The sequence below is a fragment of the Theropithecus gelada genome, chromosome 20, assembly GCF_003255815.1.
Source record: "Theropithecus gelada isolate Dixy chromosome 20, Tgel_1.0, whole genome shotgun sequence".
Classification (NCBI taxonomy): Eukaryota; Metazoa; Chordata; class Mammalia; order Primates; family Cercopithecidae; genus Theropithecus; species Theropithecus gelada.
In genome coordinates, this window is record NC_037688.1 from 46,486,893 (window position 1) to 46,511,765 (window position 24,873).

Below are 24,873 nucleotides of genomic sequence, written 5' to 3' on the forward strand. Positions count from 1 at the left end.
ACCCCGGAGGCGGAGCTTGCAGTGAGCTGAGATTGCGCCACTGCACTCCACCCCGGGGTACAAAGAGGGAATCCCCCTCTCAAAAAAAAAAAAAAAAAAAGAAAAAAAAAGAAATGAAGACTCAGGTCGCTGGGGCCCTTGCCACTGCTGGCTGGTGGTTGTGGGTGCTGGCGTCGAGGTGGCCCCCCGGGCTCCCCCTGCGGAATGGCAGCCAGCACCCTCCCTCCTAGGCGCTGCCTGTAGCCCTCCACACATGGGTCTGTGTGGGGCCTGGACTCATGGGTCTGACTCCAGTGGGTGGGAGGTGGAGCTGTCCGGAGGGCCTGCACGGGAGCCAGGCTCACCCAGGGGAGCCATCTGGTGGGACGTGGCACCAGGGAGCCTATGTTTCTCTTTTGGCTTCCAGCCGTGCTGGTTTCTATCACTTCAAACCCTGAAGCCCCTCTCCCCGCAGGACGCCAGGCTGCAGGGCCCCCCTTGTGGTCTGGGAAGAGGCTGCAGGGCCCCCAGCTTGGTCTGGGAAGAGGCTGCAGGGCCCCCCGTGTGGTCTGGGAAGAGGCTGGGGGCCCCCAGCTTGGTCTGGGAAGAGGCTGCAGGGCGCCCCCGTGTGGTCTGGGAAGAGGCTGCAGGGCCCCCCGGGTGGTCTGGGAAGAGGCTGCAGGGCCCCCCGCGTGGTCTGGGAAGAGGCTGCAGGGCGCCCCCGTGTGGTCTGGGAAGAGGCTGCGGGCCCCCCGTGTGGTCTGGGAAGAGGGTGCAGGGCCCCCCGTGTGGTCTGGGAAGAGGCTGCAGGGCCCCCCGTGTGGTCTGGGAAGAGGGTGCAAGGCGCCCCCGTGTAGTCTGGGACGAGGCTGCAGGGCGCCCCTGCGTGGTCTGGGAAGAGGCTGCAGGGCGCCCCCGTGTGGTCTGGGAAGAGGGTGCAAGGCGCCCCCGTGTGGTCTGGGACGAGGCTGCAGGGCCCCCAGCTTGGTCTGGGAAGAGGCTGCAGGGCGCCCCCGCGTGGTCTGGAAAGAGGCTGCAGGGCGCCCCCGTGTGGTCTGGGAAGAGGCTGCGGGCCCCCAGCTTGGTCTGGGAAGAGGCTGCAGGGCCCCCCTTGTGGTCTGGGAAGAGGCCTGGGAAGAGGCTGCAGGGCCCCCCACGTGGTCTGGGAAGAGGCTGCAGGGCCCCCCGCGTGGTCTGGGAAGAGGCTGCAGGGCGCCCCCGTGTGGTCTGGGAAGAGGCTGCAGGGCCCCCCGGGTGGTCTGGGAAGAGGCTGCAGGGCCCCCCGCGTGGTCTGGGAAGAGGCTGCAGGGCGCCCCCGTGTGGTCTGGGAAGAGGCTGCAGGGCCCCCCGGGTGGTCTGGGAAGAGGGTGCAGGGTGCCCCCGTGTGGTCTGGGAAGAGGCTGCAGGGCCCCCCGCGTGGTCTGGGAAGAGGCTGCAGGGCGCCCCCGCGTGGTCTGGGAAGAGGCTGCAGGGCGCCCCCGTGTGGTCTGGGAAGAGGCTGCAGGGCGCCCCCGTGTGGTCTGGGAAGAGGCTGCAGGGCCCCCCGCGTGGTCTGGGAAGAGGCTGCAGGGCGCCCCCGCGTGGTCTGGGACGAGGCTGCAGGGCGCCCCCGTGTGGTCTGGGACGAGGCTGCAGGGCGCCCCCGTGTGGTCTGGGAAGAGGCTGCAGGGCCCCCCGCGTGGTCTGGGAAGAGGCTGCAGGGCGCCCCCGCGTGGTCTGGGAAGAGGCTGCAGGGCGCCCCCGTGTGGTCTGGGAAGAGGCTGCAGGGCCCCCCGTGTGGTCTGGGAAGAGGCTGCAGGGCGCCCCCGCGTGGTCTGGGACGAGGCTGCAGGGCGTCCCCGTGTGGTCTGGGACGAGGCTGCAGGGCGCCCCCGTGTGGTCTGGGAAGAGGCTGCAGGGCCCCCAGCTTGGTCTGGGAAGAGGCGGGTTCGGGTTTGTTGGCGCTGGGGTCGGGTCAGGCATTCATCAGTGCGGAGTGGGGAAAAGGCTGAAGCTCCATCCCGGGAACCACTCAGGTGGTGGGGGCAGGAGTCCATCTTCATGGAGGCGGCCTGGCCCCTGGGTGACCAGGTTCAGGGCACACTCCCAGGGCTGCTGGGGGTCTTGGGTGCCAGCCCCCACCTCAGCAGGGACACCCCGCTCCACCAGCTCTGCTGTTTCCATGCAGCCTCCAAAACCTCCGGTCTCCAGGGTCACCCTTCGGGAAGCGTCGGCCTCTTCCAAGACAAACCCTCTCCCTTGTGTCATCTCCTCCCCACCCCCAAGTTCAAAGCCACTCCTGCCTCACAGCCAGTCCAGCTGCTCCTCACCGACATAGTGGCCGCGGTGACCCGCGAGGAGTGACAGTGAGCACTCACCTTGTTCGGGGGCGGAAATGAGGGCAGCGCCGTTGTCCGATGTGAAGAAGACGAAGGTGTTGTCTGCGACGTGCAGGTCGTGGAGAAGCTCCAGCATCTTCCCAACGCTGTCATCAATCTCCCGGACGGCATCTCCATATCTGGAGGACGGAGACAAACAGATCAGGCAGCCAGCGGCATATTGGGATTCACGGAGTACGTTAAATCTTAACTTCACAGACAACAGCGAAACTGGCCGGCCTCTTCCCGGAAGAGGAATGGCTTCAGTTCAAGTTTACGTGGCTTATGAAGGACAGAGCCGGCACCCCCACCACAGCCCTCCTCTCCTGATCCCAGGCCAGTGGACGGCTTCAAACGGGGGGGTTGCTCTGGCCTTTCCAAAATAGTCACTAAATGCCACGGTACTGAGTGCCCCATCTCCGGAGTCACCAAGCACAGCTGGGGCCTCCAGCGTGGTCTGTGCTCCTTGGAACCGGGACTCACCGCCCTCGCTGACTGGTGCCCAAGAAGGGTTTGGAGGCGTAGACGGGTGCGTGTGTGGCGTCGACAGCCCAGTAGAGGAAGAAGGGGTGGCGCCGTGCCTGTCTCTTAATGAAGTCCAGGGCTTCCTATGGTGAGAGTCGCACCGTCCTCCTCCAGCCTCAGGCCAACCTCCCCACGCCTCCTGCAGGGCGAGGCTGCTGCGGTCCTGTCCCCCCGCCTCCCGCAGGGCGAGGCTGCTGCAGTCCCCGTCCCCCCGCCTCCCGCAGGGCGAGGCTGCTGCAGTCCCCGTCCCCCCGCCTCCCGCAGGGCGAGGCTGCTGCGGTCCCCGTCCCCCATCACCTGCAGGTAGATCTGGGTGAGGTTGGCTTCCCCCGTCTTCAGATTAATCGGAAATTCTTCGTAATATCTGAAAAGAACACAGATCCGGACAGACGTCAGAATCTTGGCCAAGAAAGTCCCCTTCTCCCTGACTTCACTGGCAAAGCCACGGGCTTGATGTAAAAGGAGGCTGGGCTGGGCCACGGACTTGATGCAAAAGGAGGCTGGGGCTGGGCCACGGGCTTGATGTAAAAGGAGGCTGGGCCGGGCGTCATGGCTCACGCCTGTAACCTCAGCACTTCGGGAGGCCGAGGAAGGTGGATCATGAGGTCAGGAATTTGAGACCAGCCTGGGGAACATGGTGAAATCCCGTCTCTACTAAAACCACAAACGTTAGCTGGGCATGGTGGTGTGTGCCTGTAATGCCAGCTACTTGGGAGGATGAGGCAGGAGAATTGCTTAAATCCGGGTGGCGGAGGTTGCAGTGAGCCAAGATCGCGCCCCTGCACTCCAGCCTGGGAGACAGAGCGAGATCCTGTCTTGGGGGTTTTAAAAAAAAAAAAAAAAAAAAAAGGAAGCCTGGAAATGAAATGTCCACTCAGAGAACAGACCAAGCTGGATGTGTCCCTCGCTCCCGCAGGTCGTGGTCTTGCATCTGATGACCTGCCACGTGGGAAGATGGGGGAACGGGGCCAAGGGCACGACACCAAGGTGAAGGCAGTGAGGTGGCCGTGGTCACTCGGGGCTGGGACTGGGGCTGGGGAACCACTGCTCAGGCCACGGGGCTCGTTCTGAAACAGCTGCAGTGCTGGCTGTCCCAGCCTGCGACTACTGCAAACCACAGAACTGCACACTTCAAACGGGGGCTTCGCAGGGCGATTCCCACCCCTCCAAGGAGCTCTGCCTAGAAAAAGGCAGCAAGCTGGTGCCACTTCTGGTCCACCGCCATGTAACCAACAAGCGCTTCCGCCAAGAAGAGTCAAATTAAGCAAAATAAAATTCACAGATGAGGGTCCCTGACCCAGTGCTGCCGTGTCCAGAGGTGCTGCCCCCATGCCCGGGCACCAGGATGGCTCTGTCCGGACAGCGGCTTTTGCTCCTGGTGTGGCTCCCAGTGGGGTTTCGTCCCACCTCCTGTCCTGCCCATGTCCCTGGACGTCTGGAGCACAGCCGGCCTCTCCACCCGTGGACCACATGGGCAGTACCCTGACAGCTAGGACAGAATGTGTGGGCTCACTCTGCTGGGGGCCTTCCTCTCTCAGGACAGCTAAAGAGATCTACGACCTTGAAAAGGTGGGAAACCCCAGGCGTGAGTCTCACAGGCTCTGGGGCAAAACTTGGTGACAGAAGCCCCCAAACCAAAGCCCTCGGTGCCTGGGGACCCAGGGACAGCCCAGCCCTCGTGAGCAGCAGCCTGAGGCCACCAGTGCTAGAGACGGGGGGCAGGCACGCCAGGCGCAGCAGTTCAGGACATGGGAGGGGAAGGGGTGGGGCTCCGTTACCTGCCAACCATCTCCCAGTCCCTGTACACAGGGATGTTGGGCCTGGCCTTGTTGTCATAAGGTCCAAAGTGGCAGTTGGGGGATCCAAACCACTCATCAAATCCGTGCTTCAGGGGGTGGAACTGGGGCCTGTGACCCAGATGCCTGGAAACAGGAACCCAGGACACTTCAGGGACCCCACGTGGGGACACTCTGAAATTTTGAGCAACAGATCCACCAGCTTCACAAAATTCTTGGTAAGATGAGCACCCTCCAGCACTGAGTATAGGCTATGCCTGGGCACGGCAGGGACAAAAGACCAAAGCCTCACCCCGAGGAGGGTGCTGGCACCGCCCGCCTCCCCCACAGAGTGTCTGGGCACAACCAAGGGTGGCAGGCACAGTGGCGGCCGGGGTTCCCGGCACCGTGAAGGGCGGTGCATCGTGAGGAGCCTCTCAGCCGCCTGGAACCTGCCTGACGTGCCCCTCAGGGCCCCGACTCCTTCCTTCCTTCCACTTTTCCTGAACTCCCAGTAAAGTTTCACAGCTTGTGTCTCGAACCCAAGTGCTTCTCCTCTGGGTTTTCCAGGGCAGAAAATATCTCCTGCCAGGTAATTACTGGGTCTCTCCACACTGAGGCACTCAGTCTTGTCTCCCAGTTCAGGGCAACGGTCCCGGGATGACGGCTGGGCGGGGCGTTGTATGCCGTGCAGGAGCCCTGGGGCCTGCCAGCTGCACCCACATTCCCAGGGCCCTGGCAGAGGCGGGTATTGGAGTGATGACAAGAGAACATGGCAGTGTGGCCACACTGGTGACCTCCACCAACTGCTCTCCTGGGACCAGGGTTCACCTGCTCGGAATGGCCATCGCCAGGCATCACACCCCAGGCCCGTGGGAACCCTCCAGACCCCGCCCTGCACTCCCCTTCTGACAACCCCCTACAGACCCACACGCGCCTTCCCTCTGGGGGCACTTAATCTCTTGTCCGCCAGTCCACAGCAGTCCTGCAGGCCACACCTCTTCGCCCACTCGCCCCAGTCCCCAGGCCAGCTGTCCGGGTTTCCTCGCACGGCCTCTTTTGTCCTGGAAGGAATCCAGCTTGCGGCTGCTCTTCAGAACGGGCTGCAGGAGAGGTGGTATAAGGTAGTTTCTAGGCACGGCCGTGGGCGGGTCTCACATCAGTGGCGTGTCATCTGAGGAAAATCTTCTGCAGCTACGGCTTTGAAAGCAGCATCCCCGAAGCAGATTTCTGAGCCGCATGTGGGGCTGGCTCTGGTGGAGGGGGCGGGAAGGCCCCAGCCTGAGTGCTCACGGGCGACTCTGCACCCGGCACACAGGTCTCAGGCCACCGTGGATTCACTCAAGTCACTGGCTGGGGGAGGGTCAGAAGGGGCCCTGAAGAAAGGCCAGGCTGGAAGGTGGAGGCTGGATGGAACCCAGCCAGCAACAGAGCCTGGACACTGCGTAAGCCCGTCTGTCTGGACCTTGGTTTCCCTGTTGGTAAGCGAGGAGGCTGGCATGGCTGTAGCTGAGGCTCTGGCTGGTTCTGTAGTGGCTGCCTCCCTGGACACGGCCTCTGCACCCAGAACCTCCTGAGCTGCCTCTTCCATCTCCTCTCTCAGGTAAGCACACATGGACCTCTCTGTGACCTCAGAGCTCCTTTGGCTGCCAACTCCGGGCTGTTTCCTTCGGGTCTTCAGCACTTGGGCCCACTGCCAGAGAACCCCATCATCCCTGAACACCCTGGGCAGGTCACCGCCCAGCCACAGGGGCACTTGTGCGTCCACGTCCGCAGGTCACCACCCAGCCACAGGGGTCCTCGTGCGTCCACGTCGCAGGTCACCGCCCAGCCACAGGGGCACTCGTGCGTCCACGTTGCAGGTCACCGCCCAGCCACAGGGGTCCTCGTGCGTCCACGTCCGCAGGTCACCGCCCAGCCACAGGGGACACTCGTGCGTCCACGTCCACATGTCACCGCCCAGCCACGGGGGCACTTGTGCGTCCACGTCGCAGGTCACTGCCCAGCCACGGGGGTCCTCGTGTGTCCACGTCACAGGTCACCGCCCAGCCACAGGGGACACTCGTGCATCCACGACTGCAGTGCAAAGGCCTTGCTCAGGGGAAGCACACAGGCAGGACGCCACACAGATTAAGCTGTCAGCTCAATGTGCTTGTCCCAAAGCAGCAGTGGGGCCTGGCACTCGCCAGCAGGTGACCTGGAGCGGGGAACGTCTGCAGCCCTCTGGGACTCAAGTCCCTGCCCTGCACCCCCGCGTGGCTGCAGGCAGATTAAGCAGCCTCTTTTTGAGTCCAGGCGAGGGGCCTCAGGGAAGTCTGAGTGACAGCTGACAACACCCTACTGCCCTGAGAGGGGACCCTGCTGACCCCCCACCTGACCGAGCAGCCACTGCAGGACCCAGCCCGGGCCATCCAGTCACTGCACCATGTCCTGAGCCTGGGAGGAGCCTGTGGCTCTGGGGCCTGCCTGGCTCCTGCTCCCACTCCTCGGGGTCCCCTCTCTCCCGCCGATGGCTGTTCAGGAGCCTTGAGGCCTCTGTGGAGACCCACTCCCTGTCTAGCTCTTGCCACCTGCACCAATGACCATGCACAGGAGGCCGCTGGGCCCAAGACAGAGCTGCCAGGCCAGGTGGAGAGCTCCAGTCACTGTGGGGCTTGTCACTTGGAGAGGCCACTGGCTCTTCCTCCTCTTGGCACAGCCCTGTCACGCTCCAGTGAACCTCGGGGGCTGACTTCCGAGACGGTCCCTGGCACTGGCTCAGTGACCACGCAGGCCGTGTGGGGCCTGACCTCCCTGTGTGAGGACTCCGCGGCCTCCCTGTGTGAGGACTCCGCGGCTGCTGTGCCCATTGGCTCCGCCCTGTGATTTCTGAGAGCTCAGCTCGGCAGGCTGCTTCCTCTCGTCTGAAGAGGGATGAAGCGTTCCCTAGGCAGCCTCTGGGTCCTCCTCATCCAGTCATCAAGCTCAGCAGATTCCTGGCTGCCATGACCATCCATATCCAAGGAGCATCCACCCGAAAGGGGCCGGCAGGAGCCACAGGCAGCCGACCCGGGATCACAGAGGCTGGAAAGCAGCGAGGGCTTCCTGAAGGAGAAGGCATGCGGCCCGACAGGCGGGAACACTCCAACAGCTGGAGAGCAGCGCGGGGCAGGTGACTCCACCTAACCCTCTAGGCTCACACAGGCATCCCAGGGAGGAAAAGAAATGAAACATCCCGTGCGCCTGAAACTGCGGCCTGGGGGCTGTGTGGCACCCGAGCTCTCGTTGGGTTAGGATTTCGTCAGCTGCTGGGCTGTTCCTCTCCTTCCTGGAGGCTCCTTTGTGGTTCAGGCCAGAGCTTTCATCATCCAACAGGCCCCTGGGGCAGACAGGCAGCTCCTCCGCCAGGGCTCCTACGTGTAACAACGTGACCCCTCCAAGGACGACGTGGCAAGAGGCAGCCGGGGGCGGTGGTGGTGGATGCTGGGGGCCGTGGGGGCCGTGACGCGAGGGACAGTGACAGGCCTGTGGAGTCTGATGCTGCAAGACACTTGCAGCTGCGGGCCCAGCCTGGTGACCTGAGATCCTGCTGGCAAGGTCATGCTGGCCTGCACAGGGACGCTGGAGACACCTGAACACACCCAGAATCAGCTTCCGTTTCCCACCCAAGACGCCTTCCTCGTTGGAAACTTGTGGCCATGTCCCTTGGAACCAAGGCCGGGAAGTGGGTGGAGCAGGATGCCCGGGCAGGCATGGACAGACACTCACCACTTGCCGATGATCTTGCTGACGTAGCCGGCCTTCTTCAGAAGCTCCGGGAGGAGCTGCTCCGAGTCTGGGATACCGCCCACAATTTCCTGCGGCGTGTAGGCTGGAAGAGCAGTGCTGGGTGAGCCCCGAGGAGACCCCGAGAAGCTGCCACCACCCCCATCCTAACAGGACACTGGGGGCTGCGTCCACACATCCTAATAGAACACTGGCCCCTCGGGGTCAAAGGCTGGGCCTGGGGACTGTGCATCTACAGGGTATGGAACTTCCCAGATTTTTCCAGGCACCCCTCAGAGCCAGTGCCATCACCAGAGGGCGGGCACGGAGCAGACTCTGTGCCCCCCAGCGCCTTCCCTGGGCCTCCTGCCTGCCCTCAGGTCCTATCCTGCCTCTTAGGCCAGCCTCCCGCCTGCATGATCTCCAGGGGTCTCTGGAATACGCCACATGACGCTTCACTGCCCCACCCCTGCCTCCCCTGTCCTTCCCTTTCCTCAAAGGCCACTGGAAATCCCACTTCCCCTATGAGATGCCCCTGGGGAGCCCATCCAAACCCCTCGAGCACAGCAATTCCAGAACATTCCAGAACTGCTGCTGACACCACAGCCCCAGTTTCTCTGTAAGTGTGCGGCTCACCTGCCTGGAGAGTGGGAGCTTCTGGGGTGGGGGTGCTGGCCCAGCTCCTTAGGCCAGACTGGGCACCCTCTGCTCCGTCCCCACTGGGCCGGGGCAGGGAAGGAAACCAGCTAGGGGCAGCCCTCATTTCCACCTGAGTCCCAGAGACCCGGGCACCACCTGGACCCCACCTGCCCAACCCTGTACCCCAAGGTGGACCCTGGAGGCGGCGGCAGGCAGCCTACCGTTTCTGGCATGGGCGTTGGTGGTGTAGAAGCCATTGCGGATGGGCAGCCGTCCCGTGAGCAGTGCCGCCCTGGCTATGAGGAGGTGACAGAAACAGAAACTGGATGAGAAGGGTGCAGCTCAGGCCGGGCGCGGTGGCTCAAGCCTGTAATCCCAGCACTTTGGGAGGCCGAGACGGGTGGATCACGAGGTCAGGAGATCGAGACCATCCTGGCTAACACGGTGAAACCCCATCTCTACTAAAAAATACAAAAAACAACTAGCCAGGCGTGGTGGCGGGCGCCTGTAGTCCCAGCTGCTTGGGAGGCTGAGGCCGGAGAATGGCGTGAACCCGGGAGGCGGAGCTTGCAGTGAGCTGAGATCCGGCCACTGCACTCCAGCCTGGGCGACAGAGCGAGACTCCGTCTCAAAAAAAAAAAAAAAAAAAAGAAGGGTGCAGCTCAGACCCACACGCCCGTCAGCAAGAGCCCCACCAGTAGGCGGACGCGTGACAGATCAGGCAGACGCAGGTTTATGAGGGGCTGCCACGCCAGTCGATCCCTGTTAGCATCTCCACCACCTGGGTGGGGCACAGCACCCAATACACTGAAAGACACGCGGCCCTTGGGCCCTGCAGCTCAGTGTTGTCCCCAAGATGCTGTCTCCTCTCCCAGGCTCCCGGGACACCCACTGGGTGCGCAGGTCCGCACGCCTCCATCCTCGAGTGCCGGCCCATGTCCTGCCTTCCCTTCTTCCTCACGATCAATACCACGTGTGTCGTCTCCAGTAGGAGAGACTCTCCCCGGGGAGGGAGGAAGCGGGACCCCCACTTCCCCGGTACCCTGAGACGGAGCCACACTGCAGCGCCTCTCCCCAGGCGGCCACAGCACTCGACTCTGGGAAACAGAGGACAGCAGCCACCAACAACACCGCAACTTTGACCCTGAAAACCCAGCAGGTGCCACACCCCACACAGCACGGAGCCGGGCTGGGACCTGATGAGAAAGGCCTGAGCCCACCTGCCACCCTCCCTGCAGTAGTAGGAGTAGACAAGGTTGATGTGGCCGCCCAGAGTCACGGCTGGAAGGACCTGGGAGGCCTCGGCCTGCTGGGCTCACCCGTTTCTGGGGATGAGGGCCCCGCTGACTTACATGGTGAGCACAGAGGGTTGGCAGAATAGAAGTTTGGGAAAAGCATCCCTTCTGCAGCCATCCGGTCCAAATTCGGGGTCTCTCTGGAGGGCTCTCCGTACACCCCGAGGTCGCCCCATCCCATCTGCAGGGAAGAGCATGCGGAGGAGGAATGAGCACCTTCTGCAGCTGGTGCTGCTGGCTTGGGGAGCTGTCCGTGGTGCCAAGAGCGTGTCGGGGACTGTGGGAGCCAGCGCCACCCTGTGCCCCAGCCAGCAGCAGAGCTCGGCTAAACCCCAGCAGCGCCTGCGTGTGTGCACAATGGGGCCACTCCACGGTCAGCCCACACTGCTTTCGTCTCCACTTCTGCTTGGTCCTCACGCGAGGAGTGCGTCCGTCTGCCTCCTCCCAGTCCTCACGTAGGGAATGCGTCCATCTGCCTCCTCCCAGCCTGACGCCAGCATCTGCATGCTCGCGGGGAGATGGCCTTTAACACGTGCATCTCTTTTCAACATACACACACAGGCCCTCATACGTCTGTACAAACCTAGATTTCAAAGTCGAGCGGTAACTGTCCCCCAAAAGCCTAGTTGCCGTGTGGCCCTGCAGTTCCACGCTGCAATTCCACTCCTAGCTGTACACCTGAGAGACTGAAACTTATGTCCACACAGACCTGCACACGAGCGTCCAGGGCAGCACGACTCTGGCCAAAAGGCAGGAGCACCCCAAGCGCCCATCGGTGGACAACAAAGTGTGGCCCGCATGTACTACAAGGGTGTGGCTGCATTTGGAAGTAGGATCTTTGCAGATGTAGCGAGCTAAGATGAGGTCACGCCTGACCAGCGTGGGCCCTCAATCCTATGACTGGGAGTTAGAGATGCAGATGTGCAGTAGAGATGCCGGGTGAAGGCCGAGGCCAACACTGGAGCGGTGCAGCCACCAACCAGGGGACAGCAAGGACCCTCCTCGAGAGACTCAGACGGGGGAGCCTGGCTGACACCTTGATTTTGCACTGCTGGCCTCCAGAATCCAGCAAGAATCCATTTCTGCTGTCTGAGGCCACCCGGCCTGTGGTAACGTGTTATGTCTGGGGAAACTCACGCATGTACCACGGCACACCACCCAGCCATCAAAAGGAAGGTCGTCCCGCCCGGTGCACGGCCCTGGAAAGCTCCACGCGAGGGAAGGAAGCAGACACCAGGGCCACACAGGCTGGGATTTGCTCATGGGAAGCCTCTGGAACAGGCCGGTCCGCAGAGGCAGGAGGTGGCTGAGGGGCTGCCGGGGCTGGGGGTGGGTGCTGGGGAGAGCCTGCTGCTGGGTACGGGTTTCTTCTTGGGACAGAATGTTCGGAAGTAGGTAGAAGGGATGGAAGTACCACGCTGTGAACGTACTGAGTGCCTGAGTGGCTTCAATGGTCAATTTGACGTTCTGTTTTTCACAATAAAAGGCCCAAGCAGGAGGACGGGTGAGCACAGGGCAGGAGGCACGGAGGCGGGGTGATGCCGGGGTGATGGCGCCAGCACAGCAAATGCCCACGGCAAACTCCGGGGGTGAGTGGCAGGGCCGGTGTTCGCCGAAAAATTCTTCTAACTTCGCAGTGCTTATTGTTGAAAAAAGTGCTTTTAAACAAGCAGTGCGCCCAGACTTTGTTCTAGGAGGAGGGGAAGGCACCACTTGGGGCTCCTCGGATCCTCCAGCCGTCTCCCTGGGCGCCCACCTCAGCAGGAGCCTGGTGGAAGCCACCACCGCGAGGCCCCTCCGCCTGGCCTGTCTTCCTTCCCTAAGGACATATTCCTGCCTAAGGTGCTCCAGGCACCAACCAAGACATCAGTTAAGTGCCTGTGCCTGCCTGGGCCCCTGCCCTCTACAGGCCACCTGCAGTAGCTTCGGCAGCACAAACACACACCACCTGGGAAGGACACCGCATTCTAAACACAATGACCACGTTCATGGGCCCAGCTCAGCTGCATTCACCACCACGTTCTCAGGACCAGCTGTATATTTATTTTTGAAACCAATTTGAATGCAAATATAGATATTTAGAGCTGGCATCAGCAAACACATTATGTAAAGGGCCTCACAGCAAATCTTTTCAGCTTTGTGGGCCATATGGGGCTGTCACAGCCCCTCAGCCCTGCCACAGCCAGCATTCGAGCAGACGTGCATGCTGTGTGCCAATAAAACTTTATTCATCAACATCTGAATTTCATATAATTTTTCATGTCACAAAATATTATTCTTTCAGTTTTTTTGAACAATTTAAAATTATAAAACCCATTCCTGGCTTATGGGTTCAAAAAACAGCAGGTGGTGAGCCAGAAGCAGTGGCTCACATTTGAAATCCCAGGACTTTGGGAGGCCGGGGCGGACAGATCACGAGGTCAGGAGATCGAGACCATCCTGGCTAACACGGTGAAACCCCCTCTCTACTAAAAATACAAAAATTTAGCCGGGCGTGTTGGTGGGCGCCTGTAGTCCCAGCTACTCAGGAGGCTGAGACAGGAGAATCACTTCAATCCAGCAGGCGGGGCTTGCAGTGAGCCGAGATTGCGCCACTACACTCCAGCCTGGGCGACAGAGCGAGACTCCGTCTCAACAACAACAAAAGCTCAGCAGGTGGGTCCACATTTGACCCATGGGCTGGAGTTGGCCAACCTTTTAGTGAAAGTGCAGCTACCCTACCTTAAAAGGCAATCATGGGGCTGGGCGCGGTGGCTCACGCCTGTAATCCTAGTACTTTGGGAGGCCGAGGCAGGCGGATCACAAGGTTAGGGTTTGAGACCAGCCTGGCCAACATGATGAAACCCCATCTCTACTAAAATTACAAAAATTAGTTGGGCATGGTGGCGGGCACCTGTATCAGCTACTTGGGAGGCTGAGGCAGAAGAATTGCTTCAACCCAGGAGGCGAAGGTTGCAGTGAGCCAAGATTGCGCCCCTGCACTACAGCCTGCGTGACAGAGCAAGACTCTGTCAAAAAAAAAAAGGCATGAATCACTTAAAGCCAGGAGTTCGAGACCAGCCTGGACAACACAGCAAGACTCCACCTCTAAAAAAGAAAAAATAGCCAGGTGTGGTGATGTGCACCTGTGGTCCCAACTACTCAGGAGGCTGGGGTAGGAGGATTACTTCACGCCAGGAGGTTGAGGGTGCAGTGAGCCATGATCACACCACTGTACTCCAGCATGGGCAACAGGGTGAGACCCTGTCACTAAAACAAAACAAAACAAAACAAAAGATCATGGCCCAGCAATTCCACTTGTAACAGTTTATCCTAAGGAAATAATTATGGCTATAACCCATTACACAAATTTAAAATTGTGGGTGAGATAGTCGGAACAACAGATTTAGTTAAATAAGTCACAGTTCATCAGTGTTAATGCGTGGAACTGAATCCCCAAAAGTTATACTGAAATCTCGGCCCCAGCGTATCTCAGAACATGACCTTAGAAACAGGGTTGCTGCAGATATGATTAAGACGAGGTCATTAATGTGGGGGCAGACCCTCATCCCATACAATTGCAGTCCTTACAGGAGACAGGGCGAAGGCGGCTGTGTGGCAACAGGGTCACAGGTGGGAGACACAGCCATGGGCTTGGGATGGCTGGGGGCCCCCAGAAGCTGCAGGGGAAAGAGGGTCCCTTGCAGGTCTCCGAGGGAGTGAGGTCCTACCCACAACTTGATCTCAGACTTCCAGTCTCCAGACCAAGGGAGAATTCATTTCTGGTTCTTTGTTTTTTGTTTTGTTTTTTTTTTTAGACGAAGTCTTGCTCTTGTCCCCCAGGCTGGAGTGCAGTGGCACGATCTTGGCTCACTGCAATCTCCGCCTCCCAGGTTCAGGGGATTCTCCTGCCGCAGCCTCCCGAGTAGCTGGGATTACAGGCACCCTCCACCACACTCGGCTAATTTTTGTGTTTTTTTTGTAGAGATGGGGTTTTGCCATGTTGGCCAGGCTGGTCTCAAACTCCTGACCTTAGGCAATCTGTCTGCCTCGGCCTCCCAAAGTGCTGGGGTTACCGGTGTGAGCGCCGTGCCCGGTCGTGCTTCTGTTTCTGTTAAGCTCCCGACTCCTGTGTGTGGTCCCAGGAGGCTCCTGGGATGGGTGAGATGGGGGTGTGGCCAGGGGGTCACTGAGAAGCCCACTTGGTGTGAAAAGACATTCACCACACCTGGTTGTGTGGACGCCTGTGGACACACCTGGATGGCACGGAGGGGAAACCTCTTAGTAAAGCCAGTCTCTGCAGCCCAGCCACGTCCGGGAGCCGAAGCCTTCAGGAGGAACGCAAACAGCTCCACCTGCAGCTCTGAAGTGCGTTAGAACCTACACCTATGGTTCTTTTTTTAAATCTCTAAAATACTTTTCTCTTTCGTCCACCAGCCTGGGCAACAAGGTGAGACCCCATCTCTATAAAAAATAAAAAATTAGCCGGGCATGGTGGCAGGCACCTGTAATCTCAGCTACTTGAGAGGCTGAGGCAGGAGAATCCCCTGAGCTCGGGAGGCAGAGGTTGCAGTGAGCTGAGACTGCACCACCGCACTCCAGCCTGGGCGACAGAGTGAGACCCTGTCTCAAAAAAAAAAACAAAAATTAAACAAAAAAACTGCCACTTTTCTCCAAATTCGCCCCATCCAGCCTCCTCCAGCCACGAGTGGCCCTGGGACTCACCCACAGAGCAGGACTGCCACCCGCATGGACAGCAGGGACCTCGAGGAGGGCAGTACCTGGAGGCCGAGTGGGTCTCACCTGCCCATCTAGGCCTTTGTCAAGTTTCCACCATTTCAAACGACCCCAAGACAGGCTCCATGGGCCCTGGTGCTCAAAGAGCCGGAGAGAGGCTCACTTTGGTGACTACAATTCACCACGACAGGGACCAAACAGAGTCTGATCGTTGATTGTCTAAGGCTGATTTTTACCAAACAAAATAAAACATTAAGAGTGAACTTGACCGGGCGCGATGGCTCAAGCCTGTAATCCCAGCACTTTGGGAGGCCGAGACGGGCGGATCACAAGGTCAGGAGATCGAGACCATCCTGGCTAACGCGGTGAAACCCCGTCTCTACTAAATATACAAAAAAAAACTAGCTGGGTGAGGTGGTGGGCGCCTGTAGTCCCAGCTACTCGGGAGGCTGAGGCAGGAGAATGGCGTAAACCCGGGAGGCGGAGCTTGCAGTGAGCTGAGATCCGGCCACCGCAGTCCAGCCTGGGCGACTGAGTGAGACTCCGCCTCGGGGGGGGAAAAAAAAGGGAACTCACTGGAAACTGGGGCCTCACACACTGTGTAAGAACGTGACACGCAGCCCCTGAGGAGAGTTCTGGCAGCACCACGTGGGTGGCCACGAGGCCCGGCAACACCTCCCCGGTGCACGCCCAGCAGAACTGAAAAGTGTGTCCACGCGGAGACCTGTGCATGAACCAACACCCACAGCAGCTCACTCCCCGGCGGCCGAGCTGGAAACGCCCAGATGCTCATCCACGGGCGGAAGCCTCGGCCACACGTGGTCCCTCTGCACAGTGGACCATGATTCAGCCACGAGAAGGAATGGAGTCCTGATGCAGATGTGTGTGAAGCCCCAAAACCCCGTGTGAAGGGAAGCCAGACACAAGGCCCACGCACCGTACAATTCCATTCACCTGAAACGTCGGAAAGGGCAGATCCTTCGAGACAGAAAGGGGAGCGGGGCTGCCAGAGGCTCCGGGGAGCACAAGGGAGTGACCCCCATCAGGGCTGGGGCTTCCTTCCGTGGTGACGAAGATGGTGTGACGATGTGTGGTGGCTGCATGACTCTGAGAACACACTAAAAACAACCCACACACTTTCACCAGTGAATTCCGTCTCAGCAAAGCAGCTATAAAAGGAGGAGGAAGTGCGGGTGTCCTGGTTTTCTGCAGATGGACTGGGGGCTCCCCTGACACTCCTGGGTCAGGGCCGGTGGGTGTTTGACTCGCTGGGTCCTGCTAAGTCAAAGAACAAGAAGCCTCAGGGCCTGTGTGAAGTGACGGGGTCTAAACAGAGTGGAGGCCTCGCCTGGGCAGGAGCGGCAGCGTGCTGACTGGCTGCAGGAGGGACGGGCGCTGGGCCCGGGGACCACGGGAGGACAGCCGGCCGCTCTGGGCGCACGTGGGTGGTTGGATGGACATCCAGGTCTGCATGGTCACACCTTGGTCTTTGGATGCAATGATCAGTGTCCCCGGTGGATAACAGGCTATGCGGCCCCTGCCTGTAAGGCTCAGCTTGGCCGGGTGACTGCTCCTCGCCTCGGCCCCTCCTGACGTGTGGAGTCCCAGAGCAGAGCCAGGTCTGGGCTTTTTCCTCTCAAAGGCCCTCCATGTCTCATGGGACACAGTTCTGTTTGGACCTTTCAGCTTTGGGTCCCTTTTGAGATGGTTTATTTTTTTTGAGACAGGGTCTCACTCTGACACACAGGCTGAAGCACAGTGGCTCGATCTTGGCTCACTGCAACCTCTGCCTTCTGGGCTCAGTTGATCCTCCCACCTCAGCCTCCTGAGTAGCTGGGACTACAGGCACATGCCACCACGCCCAGCTAATTTTATTTTATCTTTATTTTTATTTTTATTTTTTTTTTGAGATGGATTCTCACTCTGTCACCAGGTTGGAGTGCAGTGGCGTGGTCTCGGCTCACTGCAACATCCGGCTTTTGGGTTCAAGCAATTCACCTGCCTCAGCCTCCTGAGTAGCTGGAATTACAGGTGCGCACCACCATGCTCACCTATTTTTGTATTTTTTGTAGAGACGGGGTTTCACCATGTTGGCCAGGCTGGTCTTGAATTCCTGACCTCAGGTGATCCATCTGCCTTGGCCTCCCAAAGTGCTGGGATTACAGGCGTGAACCACTGTGTCTGGCCACTTTTTTGAATTTTTGACAGAAATGGAGTTTTGTCATGTTGCCCAGGCTGGTCTTGAGTGAACTGAGCTCAAAGAGTCTGCCCGCCTCCACCTCCCAAAGTGCTGAGATCCCAGGCATGAGCCACTACGCCCAGCCCTGAGATGGTTTATTTTGAAGTCACTGAAATGGCTTTTCTATCTGAGGACAACGGAGGCTGCAATGAGAGGAGGCACCTGGAGAGAGGTGTCCCCTGAAGCTGATGAGGAAGAAAGGGAGGTGGGAGGAGTGGGGGCAGGACGCCCGCAGAGCTGCTCATGGGCTGAGAAGGGACCTTGGGCTCAGTGGCACACAGTCGCAGTGGGCAAATATGCCTACGTCAGGGCGAGGTGCATCCCGCTGAGGCAGCAGAAACCTGCAGTGCAGACTGGGACAACGCAGTTCCCTGAGGCCAGCCTGAGGGGGACCGGCCACACACGCCCAAAGCTCCTTGCCCTTCACCTCCCCGTGTGCAGATTCATTCTCCCAGGTGGCTTCTGCACTTCCTGCCATCTCCAGTCCAGGTGGGAGAGTAGAGAATGGCAGGTGGGCCGGGGGCACGAGGCCTGGGATGGGAGGGAGCAGTACGTTTCACTCGTTACACTGTCTGCCCACGTCCAGGACCACTGCTGGGCTCCCTTCGGGCTGGGAGTGAGGCCGCACATCTGAATACTGGGTGCCATGTGCCCAGCCCTCCCTGCAGGATGCGTCCTGAGGCTTCCCGAGGTGCAGCTGGTCTCCTGAGAAGGTCGGCAGTCAGCAGAGCTGCATCCAGGTCTGCCTGTGCTCACCTGGGTCATTCTCCTACCTGTTCCAGGCCACAAATAACATGAATGGATGCGGCAGAAAATGCTGTGAAGGGAGCGGGCTCCATGCTCATCACTGACTCAGAAAATATTGCAGGGGAGGAGTCCCAGGGCTCGAGGGAGTGGGATCCACGCTCACCACTGACTCAGAAGATACCGCAAAGGGAGCACTCTCGCTGGGAGGAATCCCAGGTCTCGGCGACAGTCCCACTCACTGCCATGACTTACAATGGGGTGGGCATTAGCCAGGGGAAAAGGCGTGGGCGGGGCCGGGGAGACCAGGCGCAGCGTGGAACCTTCCCCAAGCTGGAGCCATACGGACGCTCGGGCTGCAAGCACAGGTGCCAGATGCTGACGGGGAAGCTGTGTGAGACTCAGTTCCCAGGGCTTTTGCCTGGGCTGGCGGTGTGGCCCCCTCTGCCTGGTACTCTTGATGCCCAGGAGGAGGGTGCTGGGCGTAAATCGTGGTGTCTGCGAAAACAGTGCGGCAAGGTGGGCGGCTCGTAGCAGCGAACAGCAGGGGGACCTCCTGTTCCCAGATGCCAGCCGAGGGCAACCTCCCACACATGGGCCTTCTGAGGACAGCGTCCCAGGCTGCTGGGCCAGCTCTCATCTGCTGACCCCATTCTTCAGTTATTTATCGACAGCTTTCTCGGCTATGAAAAGCAGATGTGGACAGCCTCCCTGCAGAGTGAGCAGGTTACCATGTGAACATCTAGAACCCTCACAGGGCACCATGGGCGGGAACCACCTTTCTTCTCCCCCTTAGAAGTCCTAAAAGGGCTGGATACAGTGGCTCATGTCTGTAACCCCAACACTTTGGGAGGCTGGGGGGCAGGATCGCTTGAGCTCAGGAATTTGAGGCCAACCTGGGTCTCGTCGACAGACACTAAAAAAAACCTTTTTTTTAATTAGCTGGGCGTGGGAATTCTGTTCCAAGATGGCCGAACAGGAACAGCTCCGGTCTGCAGCTCCCAGCGTGATCGACGCACAAGACGGTGATTTCTGCATTTCCAGCTGAGGTACTGGGTTCATAATTTTGGGACCAGTTGGACAGTGGGTGCAGGCCACAGAGGGCGAGCCGAAGCAGGGCGGGGACATCGCCTCACCCAGAAAGTACAAGGGGTTGGGGGGTTTCCCTTTCCTAGCCAAGGGAAGCCGTGACAAACTGTACCTGGAAAATCAGGACACTCCTACCCAAATACTGTGCTTTTCCAACGGTCTTGGCAAACGACCCACCAGGAGATTATAGCCTGTGCCTGGCTCGGCAGGTCCCACGCCCACGGAGCCGTGCTCACTGCTAGCGCAGTCTGAGATCGACCTGCGAGGCGGCAGCCTGGCAGGGGGAGGGGCGTCTGCCATTGCGGCAGGGGAAGCTTGAACTGGGCAGAGCCCACCGCAGCTCTGCAAGGCCTGCTGCCTCTGTAGACCCCACCTCTACGGGCAGGGCATAGCTAAACAAAACGCAGCAGAAACTGAAACTTCTGCAGACTTAAACGTACCCGTCTGACAGCTCTGAAGAGAGCAGTGGTTCTCCCAGCAGTGTTTGAGATCTGAGAATGGACAGACTGCCTCCTCAAGTGGGTCCCTGACCCCCGTGCAGCTTAACTGGGAGACACGTCCCAGCAGGGGCTGGTTAACACCTCATACAGATGGCTGCCCCTCTGGGACGAAGCTTCCAGAGGAAGGATCAGGCAGCAATATTTACTGTTCTGCAATATTTGCTGTTCTGCAATATTTGCTGTTCTGCAGCCTCTGCTGGTGATACCCAGGCAAACAGGGTCTGGAGGGGACCTCCAGCAAACTTCATCAGACCTGCAGCTGAGGGACCTGACTCTTAGAAGGAAAATTAGCCAACAGAAAGGAATAGCATCAACATCAACAAAAAGGACATCTACGCCGAAACCCCATCTGTAGGTCACGAGCATCAAAGACCAAAGGTAGATAAAACCACAAAGACGGGAGAATCCAGAGCAGAAAAGCTGAAAATTCTAAAAATCAGAGTGCCTCTTCTCCTCCAAAGGATCACAGCTCCTCGCCAGCAATGGAACACAGCTGGATGGAGAATGACTTTGATGAGCTGACAGAAGTAGGCTTCAGAAGGTAATAGCAAACTTCTCTGAGCTAGAGGAAGATGTTTGAACCCATTGCAAGGAAGCTAAAAACTTTGAAAAAAGATTAGATGAATGGCTAACTAGAATAAACAGCGTAGAGAAGACCTTAAATGACCTGACAGAGCCGAAAACCGTGGTGCAAGAACTATGTGACGCATGCATAAACTTCAATAGCCGATTCAATCAAGTGGAAGAAAGGGTATCAGTGATTGAAGATCAAATTAATTAACTGGGTGTGGTGATGGGCGGCTATAATCCCAGCTACTCAGGAGGCTGAGGCAGGAGAATTGCTTGAGCCCAGTAGTTTCAGGCTGCAGTGAGCTGTGATCGAGCTACTGCACTTCAGCCTGGGTGACAGAGCCAGACCTTGTCTTAAAAAAAAAAGTCCTGGCCGGGTACAGTGGCTCACGTCTGTAATCCCAGCACTTTGGGAGGCTGAGGAGGGAGGATCACCTGAGGTCAGGAGTTCGAGACAAGCCTGGCCAATATGGTGAAACCCCAACTGTACTAAAAATACAAAAATTAGCTGGGCACAGTAGTGGGAGCCTGTAGTCCCAGCTACTCGGGAGGCTGAGGCAGGAGAACTGCTTGAACCTGGGAGACAGCGGTTGCAGTGAGCTGAGATCATACCACTGCAATCCAGCCTGGGTGACACAGTGAGACTCCATCTCAGGAAAAAAAAAAAAAAAAAAAAGTCCTAAAAGCCCCCAAATGATTGTCCATGTTCAGTGAGCACAGCTGTGAGCCATGGATCAGTATCCTTAGGAATTTCAGAGTTTTAAGAAATGCAAAGTTTCCATTCCTACTCGTTGCTATGGGATTATCATGAAGATAAGCAGACCAGTGCTTGTCTGTCTCAAACGAGGGGCGCTGAGCAGCCCTCCCCCGGCTCTGGCGGCTCCACAAGGCTGCTGTGGCAATAGGAGCTGGCCTGGGTGGCCCTGACTCTCCACTTCCTCTGCGGTCAGGGCTGACCCTTCTTTTTTTTTTTTTTTTTTTTTTGAGACGGACTCTCGCTCTGTCACCCAGGCTGGAGTGCAGTGGCCAGATCTCAGCTCACTGCAAGCTCCGCCTCCTGGGTTTACGCCATTCTCCTGCCTCAGCCTCCCGAGTAGCTGGGACTATAGGCGCCCGCCACCTCGCCCGGCTAGTTTTTTGTATTTTTTAGTAGAGACGGGGTTTCACCGTGTTAGCCAGGATGGTCACGATCTCCTGACCTCGTGATCCGCCCGTCTCGGCCTCCCAAAGTGCTGGGATTACAGGCGTGAGCCACCGCGCCCGGCAGGGCTGACCCTTCTTAACCCTATTTTCCAAATAAGGAGTGGAGACGCAGAGCGCTGCTGGCCCTGGGAAGCAGGAGCTGTGTGAGGGCCGGAGTGGAGGTTGTCATAGGTCTCACCTGTCTCCAAGGCCCCAGCAACCCTGGAGAGCAGAGTGGGCCACACAGGTTTCGTCGCTCACGCAGCAAGGTGCCCAGGGTGCTGAGAAGCCAGGCCGCGCTAGATCGTGGGCCAGTGAAAGGCCAGGGCAGGGCAGTCCTGGGGAGTGCAGCTGGACCTGTCCTCGCTCTGGTCGGCTCAGCTGCCCTGGACAGGTGGGGGCTCCTACCAGCTGCTCTCACCCCTGAGTCCCAGCCTCCCATTCTGGCCCTGACGCTGGCGGCAGTGGTACTCTCCCGGGTCAGTGTGACCAGTTGGAGAGTGGCTTCTGGCCATGAGGTGTGCAATAAGCTAGTTTTGGGGACACTCCTTTTCTGAAACTGCACTTGCTCAGATGAAAGTGGGGTCCAGGCCCCTCACTGCCCAGACACAGAGGACAGGATAGGGGGAGACTGGGCTGGAGGCAGCTGGTCCATGGAGGGCCATGCTCCAAAATCTGAACTTGAGAGACGCACACTTGTCCTCAGGTGGTGCGGGGCCCAGGGCTGTGGGTCACCAAATGATCCCATGTCATTCCAGAGCCCAAATGACCTGTTGCAGGTTCAGACACCAGCGTCCTGACAGAAACAACTGGTCTACAGCACAGGGAGAGGTGTGGACAGGGCTGCGGAGGAAGCCCCGGACTCCGAGGAGAGAACACAGCCTGTGAGGACTCCCTTGCACCCTGGGCCACGTCAGGGCACTCAGGCTTCACTGCGAGCTTCTGTGGCTCTCACCCGCCAGCATCCCTGCCCCATCCTGGTAGCTGCACCATGGGCCCTTCAAGGAACCCCCTCTCTGCTGGGTCCAGGCAGATGAGATAATCGGGGCAGTCTCCCTTCTGGGGTAGGCCCGAGGCTCCAAGGCCTGGGCTGGACAGCATGTGCCCTTCCCCCAGTGTGCTTGGCACAGGGCTGAGACCCACATCAGGCTCACATGACTCAGGGGCAGAGCCAACCTCCCACTGGGTCTGCTGACTGCAGGGGGTGACTTGGAGTCGCCTAGGACCATCGCAGGCTGAGTGAGGATGTGGCCAGTTCAGAGACAGCAGAGCCATGAAAGGGGCAACTCGCCAGGCGGCCCTGATCTGTCGAGTCAGGAGGGCCAAGGAATCCCCACTTTTGCTTGTCACTTTGACTTCATTTTCTGCTGTCTGCATCAGAAAGTTCTAGCAAGTACACCTACCGGCCAGGACAGAGCTCCTCTGGGGTTCTTTAGGCGTCAGCTGCCAAAGGACCCCACAAACCACATGGAGGAGACGACAGGACAGGTCCCCAGGTGGGCGGGGCTTCCCCTGTCACGCTGGTGGCCGCACTCCACCCCTCCACCCTGCACGGCCTGAACCCTTGCTGTCCTATGGAAACACACGGTGAGTCCACATGCAGTTCCGCATTTACCAGGAGCCACGCTAGAAAAGCAGAAGTAGCTGAAATGCAGACTTAACTTTGTATTTTATTTAACCCAACATATCCAAAACATTATTTCAACAAGTCTTCTACATAAAAAATTATTCATGAGCTGCCCCGCCTCACACAGCCCTTTGTCCTCTGAGAGCGTCAAGAAAGGCAGAGGCTGAACAGGGAGGTTTCACCCCCAGGGTCCAGCTCACCGGGGGAAGCTATGCTGGCCCCAAGGGACTTACACAATGAAAAGAGGAAATTCTGAAACAAAGTATCTACACTAGCCCAGAGAACTTAAAAAGTGAAAAGATGAAATTCTGAAACAAAGTATCTTTAGGACGCAGATACCACTCAGTACTGAGAAAGACCTGGCTACTGCTGGGAGCACAGGGACCCCTGGGGGCTGCAGAGCCCGCTCTGGAAAGCACTCACTGCAGACAAATAGACATATGAGATGGAAAAGGGGCTGCCCAGGGCTGAGGGCTGTCACCCCTGGGTGGGGAAATTATGGATGGTGTCTGTTATCTTTTCAGGTATATATGCTAAAAAACCATTAATTTAATAAAATTGTTCAGTGAGATATTTTATATTCTTTTTCTTGTACCAAGTTTTCTAAACCTGTGTACTTTACACGACCAGCACCTCCCAATTCCGACAGCCACAACTTCTCAGCCCTTGCGTGAGGCCTGTGGCCCCCATTGGTCAGCACAGGTGGATCTGAAGGCCCCTGTCAGGGTCTCTGCTGGTCTGTAGCCAGCACACAGGGGCTGAGTGACATTGACAGCCCAAAACTGTCCAGCACTCGATGTCGTCCCAGTCCTCACATACCACGTGAGCACAGCAGGACAGGTGTGACCCCTCCCCCAGTGGAGGCGACTGAGGCTCAAGAATGGAAGTGACCCCCAGCTTGGAGATAGTAGGGTTTGAACCCAGGTGTGTCTGGGGTCCTGCACGGTGACCCGTGCCCCAGGCAGACTCATTACTGAGTCTCCAGGTGGCTCCCACAAGGACTTAGGGAAGGAGGCCTCCAGGCCGGCTCTGTGATCCCTAACCCCGCACCTGCCCACCAGGGGACATCCCAGCCTTTCAGTTCTTCAGACCTCAGGGACACCTGACCTTTGCTCAGCGTTCTCCAGGGGACAAAGGCAGCCCTCAGGTAAGACTGGAGCCCAGCGGGGGGGACCCGGAGGCCCGAGACGGCGGGAGTGATTCCCAGGGCGACGCAGCTCTCGGGCAGGGCGGCAGGAGCAGCCCCTTCTTCCCTTTGAGGCAGCCACGCTGCGCGCCCACCTTCCCAAGAGCAAAGGGCGGGAAAGGTCAGACGGGGGAGGCAGGGCCGGGCAGTACGCCGGTCACCCACCTGCGAGGGAGGACGCTGTCCCGGTCACGCAGCACAGTGGCAGCCCGGGTGGTCACCGGTGGCCGCCGAGACCCCACGCCTGGACACCGCGGCCACTCCCCGCGGGGCCTCCCCCTCCCCCCACGCGGATATCCCCCTTCCCTTCCTCCTCCCCGCGCGGGGCCTCCCCCGACCTCTCCCCCCACCCCTCCTGCCTCCCCCCTCCCCTCCCCTCCCCTCCCCCCGCGACCCCGCCCCCCCGGCCCTGCCCCGTCCCGCCGCCCGCACTCACGTCGTCCATGAGCAGAAGCAGGATATTGGGGGGCTGCGGGGCGCCCGAGACCCCCATCCCCGCGGCGCTCAGCACCAGCAACAGCCGCCACCACCTCGTCGCCGCGACAACCGCCGCCATGGCAACCACCGGAGCCGCGGAGCCCGAGCCAGCGAGCCGACCCAGCAGCGAGCGTCCGCCGGCCCTTCCGGCTGGGCTGCGGGGCGGGGCCTGGACGGCCTCGTGACCAGTGGGGCGGGGCCAGAGTCCGCGGCGGGACGGAGGCGGGGC

The 24,873-nt window shown here is 59.2% G+C and overlaps 1 protein-coding gene across 3 annotated transcripts in view; it reads right to left on the minus strand.

Moving 5' to 3' along the window:
• The window catches only part of GALNS (galactosamine (N-acetyl)-6-sulfatase), a 41,925-nt gene extending 17,112 nt beyond the window's left edge, over window positions 1–24,813 (minus strand). Inside the window, exons 1-8 of one of the 3 annotated variants that reach the window (XM_025369930.1) lie at window positions 24,604–24,813; window positions 10,372–10,495; window positions 9,241–9,315; window positions 8,384–8,486; window positions 4,640–4,783; window positions 3,159–3,225; window positions 2,820–2,944; window positions 2,337–2,476 (exon numbers count right to left, since the gene is read on the minus strand). In XM_025369930.1, coding sequence (XP_025225715.1) covers window positions 2,337–2,476; window positions 2,820–2,944; window positions 3,159–3,225; window positions 4,640–4,783; window positions 8,384–8,486; window positions 9,241–9,315; window positions 10,372–10,495; window positions 24,604–24,723 — 898 coding nt within the window. In that variant the 5' untranslated portion in view covers window positions 24,724–24,813. Of the gene's footprint in view, window positions 1–2,336; window positions 2,477–2,819; window positions 2,945–3,158; window positions 3,226–4,639; window positions 4,784–8,383; window positions 8,487–9,240; window positions 9,316–10,371; window positions 10,496–12,192; window positions 12,218–24,603 lie in introns of all 3 variants that reach the window. The other 2 variants (XM_025369932.1, XM_025369931.1) reach the window with 2 other exon arrangements.
• Between the last annotated feature and the right edge of the window lie 60 nt (window positions 24,814–24,873).